The following is a 15,730-nucleotide window of genomic DNA, read 5'->3' as shown; positions in this document are numbered from 1 at the left end:
CGACTTCAGTAATGGATCTTGAATCTTAAGTATGCGGTGGTGGATCTGATTATTCGCGACATCGCATGCCCAACGTCGTGTATCTAGGTGTATGGAGGTAGGTCAGGTATGCACTGTCTGTCGACGTCCAATGAGGCCAACTCCAAGACCTACACACCCTGAGCGATTCCTCCTGGACAAAGCTGGACCTGTGTTCCTTTGTCTTCTCTAGCCATTGGCTTAAATTAGAACACGAACTATTTAGGGACTTGGCCACTACAATCTGATTATCACGTTGTAAATGGCCCCCTACAAAGAATCTTTCAGATCAGCCTCAAGTCCTCAACTAAAGTTCTTTGTCCTGCCCCTGTATATAGTCGAACACGATGGGGATGATTTACCTCGAAGATGACTCGGAAGTATCGAGTCTCACGACTATTATCTCATGTTCGCCAAAGGTCGAAGAATCATTAAACACATACAACCCGAATAGCGTTTTCCGCAGGCGGATATTAGGAGCCCTAATGCAATCGACAGACCCCACGGACATGGCTATCCCCAGGGACAGCAGAAACGGGGATGATGAGTCTATGAACACAGACTTAGCCCCTCCATCTGTTGGGCCCATCAGCTTCCCCCTTATTGTTAATGAACCATCTCCGCAAGAAGGAGGCCCTGCTGAGACAGTGGATAACGGAGCCGGTTCTAATAATGGTCACGGAGAGGATCCCAATCCCAACGGCGATGTCTCTGCCGACGCTCCGGAGAACAAGAGTAGCAAAGACAAGAGGAGAGAGAAGAAGAAGGAGCTGAAGAAACAGAAGAGGAGAGAGAAGAGAAGAGAGAAAAGAAACGACAAGCAAGGAGACAGCCCTGATTCGGTGCAGCTTGAAGCAGAGGACCTGCCAAGCCAGCAGGAAACCAACGAGGACGGCGAGCCCGATGATGCGCCTCCCGATGAGCCGAAGAGGCATTCGCAAGGCCCGCGAGCTGAGTTGAAGAAAAGAGTTAAGGATTACTTCAAGGCCATGTTGGACGGGCAGCGGAACGCAGAGCTGAGTGAGGGTTCGATCACTGCCCGTGCGCGAGAGAAAGCCCCTCAGCCACCTGAGACAATCTCCCCTCGTGGCCCAGCTGCCCTCTGTGCCAACAGTCCAATGAACGACGGGCGTCGTAAGAATGAGGACAAAGACGGACAAACGGACGGAGCGCAGCCACCGTATGCCACAGTTTCAGATGCCTCCATACTGACCGCCACTAAAGAGAGACCGTGTGATAGCCCAGCGTCGGCAGATGTGCCCGATGAACACACAAGGGGCCGGTCCCCGCCGCCACAAGTGGACGACGAACAAGGAGCTTCCAGTCCCGCGGAGGCCGCTCAAGTTCAGCTGCCTCCTCTCTGGGTCACCCCCCTCGATGACGACGAACTCCGTTTCGCTCCTTTTTATGACGAAGACTTCTCCAAGCCCACCGGAGAGTCTGCGGCGGATATCAACGCCCGGGACCAGATCCGACGTTGTGAGCTACTTTTCGGGCGGCCCCTCACGGAGGAAGAGCGAGAGACTATCCGGCTGCAGTACGCGGCCATGGGCCAGCGCCATGCCCCCAACGAGCAGAGCAAGCGATCGGTGATCCTACCCGCGCCTGCCAACGAGGCAGCCGCAGTCCTGGACACAACTGACGCCGTGTGTGACGCTCTCCGCATCCGCATCGCCGAGCTGGACAGCGAGATTGACGGTCTTGGGTCCCGTCAGGAGGCGCTCGAAGACACCAATGTTTCCAACCTGATGCGACTGGATGGGGCCAAGGCCGACATTGAGCAGCTCAAACGGCAAAAGAGGGACCACGAGGCCAGAATCGCGTCGCTCGCGAGCGAGCTGCAGGCCGTGAAAGCCGATCTCAGGGTGCTCGAGGCCCGCATCCAAACCCCCATCGAGGAGTCCGACCCCGAGACAGCGGCGGCACACAACGAGCCCGCCCGAGACAACAACCAGCAGCAAGACGAACGCCCGCACCAGCCAGAACAGCAGCCCCGGCAAGCCGGCGGCTTTATTAATGTCTGGCTCTTCGTACTCGCGGCGTTCGTCCTTCACTGGGTAGTCACGACGGCAGTGCTGCATAGCGCGCGCCTGACAGACGGCTACGGCCCGTTCATCAACGGCGGGTACAACGGGCTAGCCAGCGTGCTCATCTTTGGCTCGTGGTTCCAGGTTTTGGCATTTTGCTTGGCCATGGGCCACTTTTATCATGTCGCCCTGTCGGTTTTGCTGCCACGACGGTGAGCTGCGCTCCTGTCTTACTTGGGCAGATCGGAGGAAGAGAGGAGAGGATTAGATTGGATAGGTAATAATAGACTTGAAAATGTATGCATGTATTGGATTGTATGTATTGTACATACCTAACTTCTGGTTGTTGAGCAGCGCCTCCTTCCTTGTTAGGAGATCCAGATAGAATTAGACTCGGTGTACCTGGGTATTCACTGCTTTGGTTCTTGTGATAAGAGACGTCCCTCTTGTGGCATCTTCGTCATCTGTGTCAGACAACCCATGTCTGTGAGTCAGCACTTCGTGTGCATCGCTGCAACGGTTCACCGGCGTGTTGCCGGCGGTTTTTCTGCCCCCGCGCATGTGATTGTTTTCTGTCTGCTACTGCATGCCTCTAGCTGTAATGCAGCGACGCTTGGCCACTGAGGTACCGGTTTTCAAGCGTCCAGTATCTCCATATCCAAGATCTCGTCACAAAGCCATGAGCTCATGCAGAGCCGACTGTAGCGGGTCTCAAGCTGCAACGCCAACCCCTCTTGAGCCCAATCCTGAGCACAACGATGCCGATGCATCTCTTTTATCTCGTCGATTCTGTCCTGCCAAAGCAGGAAGCTGTCCTCGTTTTCCGACTCAAAAGTCACGCAATTCCGGGTCTCTTCCAGTTGTCTGCTTAACCATCCATCTGCGTCGATGCCTGGTTTTAACGACAGAAAATAATGCGCACAGGGAGAAGTGCTTTGACCTATTGCATGTTCAACTCCCGACTCCCGACTCCCGACACTGCCAAATGCCGGGCGAAGCACTATGTTTATCAATGTTGATCTCCAATGCCAGAGAGAAATTCCGCAGAGAAGATGCCCAATGGAGTTCCAAGCCCGCCGCTGCAGCAGATTAGTAGGCTCCCTTACACCAATTGTGTGCTCTGGGCAACTATCTGGGTGGTTTGTGAGGTCCTTCGATCCTTCGATGTTGAGATTGTCCGGAAGAGGAAGGGGGCTCGGTTCCACGGATCCACAGTTGCGAACTTTCCTATTCTGGAATGGCGCCATGCCGATATCCAGGAACGGACCTTAAGGCTTAGTCCAACGGCAGGCACATCATCGCATCGATGCATCCTGATCACACTGCAGCACAGCCCACTGCCAACTCAGGCCCCTTTCCGTTGCTTTCGGCGTGGCATTTTGCAAGCCTTGGTCTTCGTTACCTACGGAAGTACATTTCTCTGCTTGCCTCACAGCAAGAAAGGTACAGCAGCAGGGCCCAGGCCTGCTCAGCAAACATGGGATTTTCGGATCCAACAACTGTCCAACGGTAACGTATGTACCTTACTGCTTGCCGCGGCCAACCCATGTGGCATGATGGATGCGGGTACCACGTACTTGAGGTAGCTCTGCAGATGCTGGCTTGCCTGCCGTGGTGAAAGCCCTCGCATCTCCGTATCTGTCATGACGTCTGCCGACCGGATCTGATTACCATGGGCCACGTCTCTTTGAACCATGACGGCTCACTTGACGGACGAGAAACCTGTTACACCCTGGCAGGTACCCGCTCACCTATATGTGTATGCACATAAGGTTCCTTATGTGTTGTATGTTACTGCAGTTAGTACCTACCTTGCATATCACGGCTTACTATCTAACGCTTGCTAGTTCCTCAACGCCTGGCCAACCCAACTTGGATCTGCCGCGCCATCTCATTATGCCGCTTTATGATCTTCGCTGTGTATCAACCGCCATTGTCTCGTATGCTGGTTGAATGCTGGTATCTGTGGCCGTTCGTGGTTTATGTGGAACACGCTGTCCCGCATTGTTTCCTTCTTCCCTTCGGGACATACTTAGGTACTTTGCGTACCCTTCGACCGCAGCCCGCGCCATGTCGAGGCTTCCCGTCTGATACTGATCTGGTGCGCTTCGCTTGTGCTTTGCCTACGCATCTCATCCTCGCCCGTGTTTCTCACGTGGCCAGAGGCCGTACCGTCTTCGGATGCACGGCGAATTGCAGCATGGCTGCAGACAGAACCCTTGTCATAGAGCTGGGTGATGCATCGTTCTCAATATCTACATATATTGCGTGCGTTTGTGGGGTAAAGTTCAGCGGCCACAGCGGCGGATTCTTGGGGCGCCGTTTGCAGGAGTTCCAACGGTCAGGCAATGCTGGCTCTTCGGCTCCGGTTTTAGCCCATCTTTAGCCAGATTGCGAATGCTACGTCCTGCCAAATGGCAACGACATCCATCTTCCACCACGGCCCACATTGGCTACGGGCTGGCGGCCGTGCCTATCCTGTTAGGAATAGACTCGTTGCTTTGGTAAAGCTGACCAACTCCCAGATTGGAAGTCAACCACTCGTCAACCGACCGGATGTGGTCGTCACTTACACACGTCCTCCGGACATGCATGCCAGGCGCGGGGCCCCGCGTTTTCCGCCTGCAGAACCGTTCGTGTGGGCCCCGGCACGGCGACATGTATCTCTCTGTTACCTGTCAGTTCGGTGTAGTCGCCAGAGCTGGCCGGGATCCTCGAGCTGCGGGAGTCTGCCTTGGCCAGCCGGGACTTTTCCATCCCATCACCGTCATGGTTACGGTGGAGTTTCAAGTGCCGTGGCCGCTCAAGGAATCTGACACCAAGCTCTCTCCATGTGACGCCAGGGCAATCAACAGTTCATTCGGAGTACCATAGTTGCTCTGCTAAGCCCTACCATCTATCCAGTCACGGTATCCGGAGCCCCACTCGAGTTCGTGGCATCTTGCGTCTGAGACCTGGCAGGGACGGGAGGGTGCTGCCGGGGACGATGGCGCTATGGGAAGGTCAGTCATATACCAGGTTGCGGAGGAAGGCGCCGCCAGCTCTTGGTCGATCTAGACCACCGCCTTGTTTTCAACGGCTGTTCCCCCCCAGAATCTATCCTGTACCCTGCTCCTACTCCGGCCAGAGATCTCGGCTCCGTATAAAGCGGCTTCCTCCTGCTTACACCGTCTGGGATCTTCTGCTGGACCCCGTCTCGGATTTCGGCCTCTGGATCCGCAACCTAGAACCACGACACCGCCGTGGGCCGTCCGCTCTTTAACTCCTTTGGACCAACTGTCTGCGAGATGGACGGGCTGTCCCGCCACCCGTCGAGTAGAGGAGGGCATGGAGGGGGCGCCGTCAGCACAGGGGGCCATGGATCTAGTGATCCCGCCAGGGCGGCCTTCTTCGCCCAGAGACAGCTAGTGACTGAGCGGATGATGAGGTACTACGCAGCCGGCATCTGCGGCGTGATCGCCGTTTTCGTGATTTTCCACTGGACTCGTCGGCTATGTGTGAGAGTGGAACAGTCGAAGAGACCTGCCGGATGGCTGGGCCGTCCATTCGTTGCGAGCTCGAGGTATAGCACTCCTCTCCGGTAGCCGACGGCAAGATCATATATATGCTGACCATGCTAGACATGGGAGGAATCTGCTGGTCCGCAGGGTCCCTGGGTTCCGATCCGCAGGGCATGCTTTCATCGTCACAGCCTACGTCGCCATCAATGTGTCCGTCATATTCACCAACGTGGACACCACTTCTCTGGGAAGCCTGGCATTCAGGTTTGGCTGGTATGTTCTCCGCCTTACCCCGCCCCGAATTTGACATAATATCCCTCAGACACTCATCAACAAGTTACTCAGGATGGCACTGGCGAACTTGGCCGTGGTTATCTTCTTGGCCTTGAAGAACACGCCGCTGGCCTTCTTGACGGCGCATTCATATGAGCGGCTCAACTGTCTTCATCAGATTGCCGGCTACACCATGTTTGTTGAGATGGTGACCCACGCCTCTCTGTACACCTACTACTTCAACTCTACAGGACGTCTGTTGGCAATCTTTGCCGAGAGGGGGGACATCGCCGCTATCGTTGCCGGCTTCGCCTTTCTCGGTGTTGTCTTCTCAGCCACGTTTCTCCGGCGTTTCTGGTACGAGCTTTTCTACATCACGCACGTGTGTTGCTGGATCGTGGGCGTCGTCGCAGTTGGCTTCCATCAACCCGAGATCGGAAAGAAGACGCTCATAGTGACGCTCCTCACCGCCTCCATGTGGTTTCTCGACCGCCTCTTCCGGGCCTCCAGGGTTTTATACTACAGCGTCAACAACGAGGCAACACTACATCCTCTGGCCAATGGAGGCACCAAGGTTGTCTTCAAAAAGTTACCGGCAAGGGCCGAGCCGGGGAAACACTGCTTCATCTGGATCCCGGCAATCCGTAAAATCGAGACACACCCGTTTACAATCCACAGGAGCTCCCCTCTGGAGTTCACAGTCAAAGCCTGCAACGGCTTCACGAGCGACCTGCACAAGTACGCGATGGCCCACCCGGGCGTGTCAGTAAGGGCCTCCATTGACGGGCCATATGGCACTTTCCCGGACCCCATGGAGTTCGACAAGATCGTGCTCATTGCTGGCGGCGGAGGCGCCACCTTCACCTTTGGCCTCGCGATAAACATTCTCGAGAGGATGGACGAGAACCGCCCCAAGGATGTTGTCTTTGTTTGGTCGGTCAGAGAGCACGGTGAGTTGTGACGCCCCAGGCGCATGGCTGGACACAGGTACTGACACATTCGCTGCAGAGAATCTTACCTGGTTCAAGGAGCACCTTCAGCTCCTCAGGGCCCACGCACACTCACCGAAGGTCAAAGTTTCTCTCTACGTCACGCGGGCTCCCTCATCGACTTCGGATCTTCGCAGTGAAAGTAGCAGCCACGATCACTCCACTCGTTGCGATTCGTCCTCCTCCGAGGACACCGAGACACCGTCCTTGTCACCTGTTGGGCTGGATCTAGAGAACACCGCCCCACGGATTCCAGAATCTGCTCTGTGCTGGCCGCCCCTTGCGCACGGCGACCTCGAAAAGGAGATGGAGCTTGCCATGGAGACCCGTGTAGAGCATAGTGGCGTGTCCGAGAAAGACGCTACCACCACCACCGCCGCCACCTTGTCTCACACCTTCTTTGACTACGTCGTCACGGTAGGCCGGCCAGATGCGGCTTCTCTCATCCGCGATGCGGTGAGCACCACCCCAAGGAACCAGCGCGTACTTGTTGCGGCATGCGGCCCGGATGGTCTGATGCGTGTTGTTCGAGATGCGACAGCCAAACTGATTCTCAGTGATGGGCCGGCTGTTGAGTTGCATTGTGAGCAGTTTGGGTGGTAGAATCCAGTATGGCGGCTCCAGTTTTACTCCGGTTATGTAGAGATGGCAGCTTAGGTATGGTATGTTGCGGCTTTGCTGTACTACCTGTTATCGTTGGCTGCGTGGTGGTTGTGTGAGCACTACCGTAAGCACTAGCGGCACTGGCGTTCATCTGCAATCTTGGTCTCATTGCTCTTTGTTTGTCAATGTTCCTTGCAGGGCAATGTGAACTCCTCTACAAAGGCATGGAATACCATACCTACTAGTAGAGGACCCTTGATTCCAGAGGTACCTTAGGTAAACATACTGTATGTTGCATTTAGCATTACGCCCTACGAGCGGCGCTCATCGCCCTTCGTGCCCCGGGCGACCCCCCTGCCCAGCCCTTGTCTCTCCGCTGCCCACCACGGTCACATACCATCCACATCAGCTAATCGATAACACGACGAACTGGTACATCCGATTCAACCGGAAATGTCTCAAGGGTGAAAATGGGCTTGACGATACTCTCCATGCCCTGAACACCCTGTTCGAGGTCCTTTTCACGCTGTGCCGCGGCCTCGCGCCCTTTACGCCCTTCCTTACGGAAACCATCTACCTTAAGCTCCTGCCACATATCCCTGAGGAGCTTCGAGGCAAAGATTTCCGCAGTGTCCACTTCCTACCATTCCCTGAAGTGCGTCAAGAGCTAGTAACTTGCTAGGCATAGTAAAATAATTAATTATAATATAAATAAATATAACTTTTTAGGTTATTCTATATATTTAGATCGAAACTTCCGAGTTGGCTCGAGGCTGTGTTAACCTGACAGTGGCTAACCGAACTGGGCTATATACCTGGTTGTTGGGTCGACTCATTTATTACATTTTGCTCTTTTTCTTCTCTCACTTCTCCATCGCACTCGTTCCGGCCAATTTCTTTCTCAGAAAGAAAATTTCCGAACCTTCACCATAATGATGTTCCCGAACTTGGACAACTGGAGTGTATGGCCTTACATATATGCATTAAGATTCGTGCTCCTCGTGTACACAGTACACTGGACCGGTGTTGACGTTTTCCGTTTGCGACAATATCTTGAGTTCCAACGGGGCAGAAGAGCTGCTTAATGAAGAGAATTGTTTCCTGGTGCCAAGCATTTCATCAGCTTGAGGTTGAGATAAGGACCACCAATGCGGACGTGGTTGGCCGGAGGAATTGTGAAGGTCTCCCAAGCAGCAAGCTGCATGCTGTGCTTGGCATGCGAAATCGCGGCACTAACCGCCTTCAGTACAGCGACGACGCCAGCCTCTCGGGTTTTTGTCTCGATTTTTGACTGTTCTTTTCCCGCTCTCTCATGCTTTGCTCAGCTCAATCCAAAAGCTCTGCTTGAAGTTTACGGATACGCAGAACTGGCCTGCTTCTTAGTGACTCGTCGAGGTTCCGTGCAGTTCTCTCGCTTCCGTACTCAGCTCCTCTCCCAGGTCATTCGACTGACGTCAGCGGATCGCAAAGCAATCCGATTTGCGACATTCCGCTGCAGCTCCCACTGCAACCTTGCGCTCCGTCCCCGTCGCGAGCTTCGATTGCGACGGCCTGAACTCTGCACCACAGGCAACAGTCCGATTCGAAAACACATAGCAACCAAAAGAATACAACCAATTCCGCCAGCAATGCGCAGTTTCACCTTCAAGTGGTCAGTATTTACTCCGGTCACGCGAGAGCTCATGTCCCCGTAATAGCAAGCCCTGACCCTAGCCCCGCTGCGCTATGCTTGACCTGTTGCGCGCGCAAAGGACGGGCATTCCGGGTTGTGTCGGGTCCATGTTTGCGACGATCTGCTAACTGCTGCCTTGTTAACATTTGCAGGCCGCATGATGCCGAAGAAGTCTACGTGACTGGCACTTTCGACAATTGGACGAAGAGTCAGCAACTGGAGAGGGTCGGCCAGATCTTCCAGAAAACGGTGACACTTCCGGAAAGCTCTGACAAGATCTACTATAAGGTGTGTAAATTGTCCCATTTTTGCTATCGCGTGAGGTTCCCCTAGGCGCTTGGATTCGCAGCGACGGGACGCCATCTTTCCGACAAGGCCCATGCGGTGCCGTCTACAATTGAGTATCAGCGCCGACTTCATTTCCCGGATTGCGACCGGACCGGGTGTCCATGGGCTGCGGTGAGCTCGGTGAGCTCGGTGAGGATGAACTACCTTCCTCCTCCAAACCCTGCCACGACAGCTCCCGGTGTCGACGACCCTCCAGGTGCCTGGCAAAACCTCAAGAACGCGCAAGCAATTCTTCGGGCGAATGACTTGCTGAGCTGACGCGTTGGTGCTGTCCTCACAACACACAATGCGTAACCACGTCTGTAATCTGGCTGGTTTGTCTCAATGTTGTCACACTTCCGGCGGGCTGTTGCATCCTCCTCGTCGACCAGCAATTCTGGCGCAAGCACGACGATGGACAATCTGTAGGATCACAAGCGAGAGAGCTACACTAACATTAGTGGCAATTGAGTGGGACCCATAAGCGCGAAACCAAGTTTATTTTCTGGCCCATGACCATTGACCACTCAGGACTGAACAGAGAGCTGGGTTCTGGCACCTCAATCATCCAGCTTGAAATCGCCCCTCTTTTGGCGCCCGGGCCTTTAAAGTCGAATTGGATCCCCCGCTGCTAGCTTTCCAGAGCATGACCTCACTCAAAACAATCTTCGGCTTGCTAACATTTCCTCGTTGACAGTTCGTTGTCGACGGCACGTGGACGACTGATCACACTGCACCTCAAGAGAAGGATCACGAAGGGAACGATAACAACGTTTTGCTTCCCGAACAAATGGATAAGCTAGAAGAAGCTTCTCAGGCTGCGGCCATCAACAACGTCATCCCGGAGTCCACCACGGCTCAATTGGCGGGCGCTGTCCCCCTTGAGGGCACAACGAAGGAGAAGACGGAGCCCAAGCAGGAGAAGCAGGAGGAACGAGAAGCAACTGCCTCGGATGCCCCAGCTATCCTCAACTCCGCCGGCCCCGACTCGAGCACAGCTCAGTTGGCTGCTGCCGTACCACTGGTGAAGAACGGTGATTCTCTTCCCGGCGGCTATCCTGAGACCCCCGAGCTTGAGAAAGAGGTGAAGATCAGCCCGCTTCCCGCAGCTGAGGGAGCCATCAATCCCATCAAGCTCGAGGCGGGCCAGGCGGTTCCGAAGGATGTGTCAGCCAGCGCTCTCGACAAGCATGTCACGCTTGATAAGGAGTCGTATGAGAAGAGCGATCGTATTCCGGGCATCGACACGGAGACTACGCTTCCGGCCGTTACCGGCAACATGATCCCTGAGTCGTCTTTGCCCATCACCGGCGCCAATGATGTCACTATCAACACCGCCGCTCCTGGGGCGAGCACCGCCTCCATGGCTGGTCAAGTTCCCCTGGAGGAGGGCCCCAGGGTGCCCGAGATCGTCAAGAAGAGCCAAGAGGAGGCGAACGTTGAACCTGAGGCAAGCGCCATCAGTGAGGAGGTGAAGGAGAAGGCTGCCGTTGAGGAGGAGCTCCTTGGAAAGGTTCCCGAGGCGCCGTCAACATCTGAGGGCACTGCCGGCAAGGGGACTGAGAAGTCTGAGACGGACAAGACGGGTGCTGAGAAGGTGCTAGCCGCGGCTTCCGCGGCCGGCGAGGTAGCACTGGGCGCTGCGATCACTGCTGGTAGCGTCGCTGCCGGGCTTGCGGTGAAGGCGAGCGATGCTGCAGCTGATCTTGCGGCCAAGGCTTACCCTGTTGCCTCCGATGCCGCCAGCAAGGCCACAGTCGCTACCTCCGATGCGGCGACCAAGACCACAACCGCTGTTTCCGAGACCGCAGGTCAGGCTGCGACCGCTACCTCCGAGACTGCAGGTCAGGCTACGGCCGCTGTGTCTGGTACTACCAATAAGGTCGCAGTCGCTGCCTCTGATGCTGCGAGTAAGGTCGCAACCGTTACCTCCGAGACTGCAGGTCAGGCTACGACCGCTGTCTCTGATGCTGCCAACAAGGTCACTACCGCTGCCTCTGATGCCACAACCAACCTCCCCCAGACACTCAAGGGAGCCCTACCGGGAACGGCCCGAGGGGACACCAACGAGAATCAGGCCGCCGCAATCGACAGCGTGTCCTCAGAAGTTCCGGCCGAAGTCAAGGAATCCATCAAGGAAGCGGGCGTGAGCCCGGAGGCCGCTGTCAACGCGGCCGCTGTCGAGGAAAAGAAGGGATACGAGGCTGAGCTTCTGGAGAAGGTGAAGCCGACGGAAGCACGTGGCGATTTATCCACCGGGAAGGCACTCGATGAATTACCCACCGAGGCTGTCGGGGAGATCAAGGCCGCCGGCGAGACCAAGCCTCTATCCGCCGAGAAAGCACTTGGCGAATTACCCACCGGGGCTGTCGGGGAGATCAAGGCCGCCGAGGACAAGCCTGCTGAGGGACTGAAGCAGGCGCCCGCACCTGCCGAAGCCCCTAAGGCTGAGACAAAACCAGCCCCTGTTGAGGAGGGAATGGCTCTGGCTGTCGAGCCGCCTCAACCCCCCGTGGCGGTCAAGACTGTTGATGAGGCCAAGCCCGCAGAGACGACTGAGCAAGCTGCGCCGGCAGAGGCAGCCAAGACCGTGGAGGCCCAGCCAACGACCAACGGTGCGGCAGCTTCCACCGCCGCATCTATGAGTGCGGACAAGTCCGCCGCTGACGGCCAGTCTGAGAAGAAGAAGAAGCACAGAATCAGCGGCTTCTTCAGCAAGCTGAAGCACAAGTTCGCTTAAGTCGACAACATCCTCATCTGCGTTTTACCTCATTTATTCCTGTCGCTCGTTGATTAATCGTGGTGTATCAGTAACTTGCTCTGGCTGGTTTCCTAATTTTTCTTTTTTTCTTCGGCATGAGGAAGCTCACGGATGGTGTTTGATGAAATGATGATGCTAATTCCGTCATCGTGATTTGTCACGCCGCTACTGGGAGGCTCTGTCTATATTTATCCGGTCATTGTCGAGCTCGGCTGGATCTTTCAGAAGGGGGCGGAACTTGATTGTCGGAGGTTTGGGTGCTTGCGATATCCATTCCCGTTATCATAGCTTGTTTGCTGTATGGTGGTCTTACCTGCTGTCCAATGTTCTGTTGGCTCTTGATTTCAGTTGGCTCAGTTCTTTCGGACACCGTCGCTAGAAGCACTTCGTCTTTTTAACGTGGTGAGGGCGTTTGCATTGCCCCCTAATCATCAAGAACAGAAGTGCAGGCATATAGTTCTAGTCTATGCGAGGGTAAATCGCCGGTGTGTTTACTCAGGGAATTCTAACTTGATATGAGAAACAGTGTCTGCAGTTCCCCATCAATGTTCCCTCATCCCTTGCAGACTGGAGACATCCCGAGGTACTCGCACCGATTTCAGGTTGATGAATAATGGATGCTAGTGGTTGTGGCGAGCTCGGTTGTGGCCGGCTGCTTCGGTGATCCTCGCTTGCCACTTGACACCAGCTGACAGTGCCCATGACGGTTATCGAGTCATGGACATACCGCACCATAACGCTCGGCCCCAAATCATCGGCATTGCCCCCGCGGATGGTGAGTCTTCCCTCCTTCATCCGTCCATCCCCCGCGGGGTCCCAATTGGGCCCCTCCAGTACCGTCCGCATTCTATGATGAACAGGAGCCAACCTGCATCAAGACAGCCATTTTCGCGAAACAACAAGGGAGCTTAGTTCGAGATCAAGGCTCGACACATTGTAGCATTGACGCTGGCACGACAGGGTACCTTCAGAGGTCGGCAGGTTGAGGTATGGGCCCACCCTCGGAGTGACATCCAGTCATCTCGGCATGGAACTGGAGCTAACGGTTCCTTCCTAAGCATCGACCACAGCCTATCCGTGCAGGCCACGGTCTCCAGCAACATTGAAGCGGTGCGGCGTTCTCGACCAGATTTCCATTATGAACCCGGCGTCGTCTGCGCCGAGCAAGGCTCCGTCGGCTCCCGCAACGGCGAACCACCCACCGGCAACCCCGGCGTCTAACACCAGCTTCGACATCAACCGCCGTCAGATTCAGGGCCCGGTACACCCGCAGGCAGCCCCCAGGAAGGGTCAGAGTTCGAGGAGACAGCACCGGAACCAGAGGCGAGCGGGAGCTCAAAACCATATCGACGACGAGGACGCAATGGCAGAGATTCGAGCCTTGCGGAATGCCTCTAGCCGGCGCGGCCAGACGTCAATTACGCACTTGCTGAACTACGCCTTGCCGCCGCGCCCCGACGAGAGATACTATGCGTCGTATTCCCGGTCATACCGACGCAACCCCTCCTGGGGCGTGGGCTCCGGCTACCACGCCGCCGACAAGGCCCGCTATATCCATGCGAACTATCGCTTTGTCGTCAACCCCAAAGGCAATTACATGGCGCAAGCCGCTGACGCCGACGAGCATATCAACTGGGACGATGTCTTCCAAGTTATCGCCTCGACAGAATCCCAACAGGCGTCCTGCCCCATCTGTCTCTCGGAGCCCGTCGCGCCACGTATGGCCAAGTGCGGTCACATTTTCTGCCTGCCCTGCCTGATGCGCTTCATGAACACGAGCGCGGGTGAGCAACAAGAGAAGAAGCAAAATCGGTGGCGGAAGTGCCCCATCTGCGAGGACTCTGTGTATCTCTCGGACGTGCGTCCGGTGAGGTTCTATGCAGGTCAAGAGTGCCCCCTTCCTCGTGTCGGCGACGATGTGATTCTCCGCCTCATGGTGCGAAACGCGAAGAGCACGTTGGCGTTGCCCAAGGAGAGCGCGACCGAGGCGCTCCAATCTAGCGAAGACGTTCCCTGGCATTTTGCGGCCAATGTTTTGGACTACGCTAGGATCATGAGGGGTACCAGCGACTACATGGCAGAGCAGTTTGACCGGGAGATTGAGGATCTTACCAAACAAGAGAAGGAGGATGAGCTACTATATCACGAGGACAATGAGTGGACGCAGAAGGCTATCAGGGCGATTAGGACCGCCAAGGAGAAGGTCGTCGAGTCGAGCGAGACGGAAATGGATATTCCAACCACGCTGCCCGGATCGAGCTCGGCAAAGCAGGTCGAGCAGGACTTCTACTTTTATACCTCACCACCGCACCTCTATCTTTCGCCGCTTGATATCCGCATTCTTAAGACCAAATACGGCTCGTTCTCCGCCTTCCCCTCCACGTTGCTTCCCAGGGTCGAGCACATCTCAACTGGTCATGTGGTCGACGAGCCCCTGCGAAAGCGGGCAAAATACCTCGGGCACTTACCGCGAGGCTGCCTGATCAGCTTTTTGGAGTGCGACTGGACAGACATTGTCCCGCCCGAGATTCTAGCTACCTTCTCCGAGGAGATCGAGCGCCGCCGGAAGCGGAATAGGGAGAAGGCAATTCAGGAAGAGCGTGAGCGACAGCAAGCAGAACGGCTTGAGGCAGCTGCCATCCGCGACGCAAGGAGTTTCGGTGCCATCGATGAGGAGGTGACTGTGCGGTTTGGCAACGCTGGTCTTGACGACCCGCCCGTCGATATGAACGACTTCATACCGCTCGGTGCGGAATTCACGTCGCCGCCCAATCCAGCACGGGGCTTTTCTGCCTTGTCGGATATCAGCACCAGCCCGTCTGGTCGCAGGACCGTCTGGGGAACGCCTGTGGTCGGTGCCCCACCGGACGACGCCCTTCCTACTCGGCCAAAGGTGGATGACGGTTGGTTGAAGGACACTGATGTCCTGGAGACGCTCGGCGCTGCAGATCTCGCTGTGCAACTTGAGGCGTTGGGTGTTGAGAACGATGGTGTCAGCAGCTCTGCGGCCACGGCTGGCTCCTCAGGCGGAGGTGGTAAAAAGAAGAAGAAGAAGCAGAAGATCACATTGATGACTACCGGTGGCCGGCGGGGTCTTTAGCTGGTTGTGGCCCGGAATGGTAGGTTTGCATTATCTGCATTAAGGAGCTAGAAGTTCCATCTAAAGGAGGCAGATGGAAGGCCGACTTGAAAGCTGTGCACTGAAGAGGCTACTCGATTACCTTACTTGACAGCCTCGTCTCTATGCCTCAGATTGCGCGGCCACAATACTGAGAAACTGGTTGACCACATCATTTGCATTGTTTACAGCATATACTCCCTCTACGTCTTGGGTAGCACAGTACACATTTATGCCATTACTATATCTGGAAGTGACTCTGTTGAGAGTCATGCAGATGTTCTGTACTCGTTCCGTGGGTTTTGACATCTCACCACACACAAGCACATCGGAAACGAGTCCTCAACAGCAGTCCGCAATGAACTGAAGACATGAAGTCATAGATCGCCTCGTCATACTGCTTGTCGCATAGTATCTGCTCCAATGCGATGGAGTGGCCGCA

The 15,730-nt window shown here is 55.5% G+C and overlaps 4 protein-coding genes across 4 annotated transcripts; all 4 read left to right on the top strand.

The window, feature by feature from the left end:
• Window positions 1-527: 527 nt before the first annotated feature.
• On the top strand, window positions 528-2,261 carry B0T15DRAFT_511296 (uncharacterized protein; the record flags this gene model as incomplete). The annotated part of the gene is made up of 1 exon (XM_062867902.1): window positions 528-2,261. The coding sequence occupies one exon, from the start codon at window positions 528-530 to the stop codon at window positions 2,259-2,261; it is 1,734 nt and encodes a 577-aa protein (XP_062721154.1).
• Window positions 2,262-5,126: 2,865 nt separating this feature from the next.
• On the top strand, window positions 5,127-7,688 carry B0T15DRAFT_555480 (ferric reductase NAD binding domain-containing protein). Its single transcript, XM_062870393.1, has 4 exons — window positions 5,127-5,607; window positions 5,666-5,818; window positions 5,891-6,768; window positions 6,827-7,688. The coding sequence occupies exons 1-4, from the start codon at window positions 5,333-5,335 to the stop codon at window positions 7,408-7,410; spliced, it is 1,890 nt and encodes a 629-aa protein (XP_062721153.1). The 5' UTR covers window positions 5,127-5,332; the 3' UTR covers window positions 7,411-7,688.
• A 1,350-nt stretch (window positions 7,689-9,038) lies between these two features.
• B0T15DRAFT_397350 (uncharacterized protein) lies at window positions 9,039-12,149 on the top strand (the record flags this gene model as incomplete). Its single annotated transcript, XM_062864891.1, has 4 exons — window positions 9,039-9,061; window positions 9,235-9,370; window positions 10,107-11,204; window positions 11,433-12,149. 4 exons carry the CDS (start codon window positions 9,039-9,041, stop codon window positions 12,147-12,149), a joined length of 1,974 nt encoding a protein of 657 aa, XP_062721152.1.
• A 978-nt stretch (window positions 12,150-13,127) lies between these two features.
• On the top strand, window positions 13,128-15,341 carry B0T15DRAFT_194933 (uncharacterized protein). Its single transcript, XM_062862501.1, has 2 exons — window positions 13,128-13,157; window positions 13,229-15,341. Exon 2 carries the CDS (start codon window positions 13,309-13,311, stop codon window positions 15,268-15,270), a length of 1,962 nt encoding a protein of 653 aa, XP_062721151.1. The 5' UTR covers window positions 13,128-13,157; window positions 13,229-13,308; the 3' UTR covers window positions 15,271-15,341.
• The last annotated feature ends 389 nt before the right edge of the window (window positions 15,342-15,730 follow it).

The sequence above is a fragment of the Chaetomium strumarium genome, assembly GCF_033439665.1.
Source record: "Chaetomium strumarium strain CBS 333.67 chromosome Unknown B0T15scaffold_4, whole genome shotgun sequence".
Classification (NCBI taxonomy): domain Eukaryota; kingdom Fungi; phylum Ascomycota; class Sordariomycetes; order Sordariales; family Chaetomiaceae; genus Chaetomium; species Chaetomium strumarium.
Note: the sequence above shows the minus strand (reverse complement) of the source record. Positions and strands in the feature narration are given on the sequence as shown.

Excerpts from the sequence above, each read along its gene's own strand:
- B0T15DRAFT_194933 (XM_062862501.1), top strand. The coding sequence starts at position 13,309 with ATGAACCCGGCGTCGTCTGCGCCGAGCAAGGCTCCGTCGGCTCCCGCA.
- B0T15DRAFT_555480 (XM_062870393.1), top strand. The coding sequence starts at position 5,333 with ATGGACGGGCTGTCCCGCCACCCGTCGAGTAGAGGAGGGCATGGAGGG. Across the intron at positions 5,608-5,665 it reads CCATTCGTTGCGAGCTCGAG|ACATGGGAGGAATCTGCTGG; the intron begins GTATAGCACTCC and ends TGACCATGCTAG. Across the intron at positions 5,819-5,890 it reads CTGGCATTCAGGTTTGGCTG|GATGGCACTGGCGAACTTGG; the intron begins GTATGTTCTCCG and ends CAAGTTACTCAG.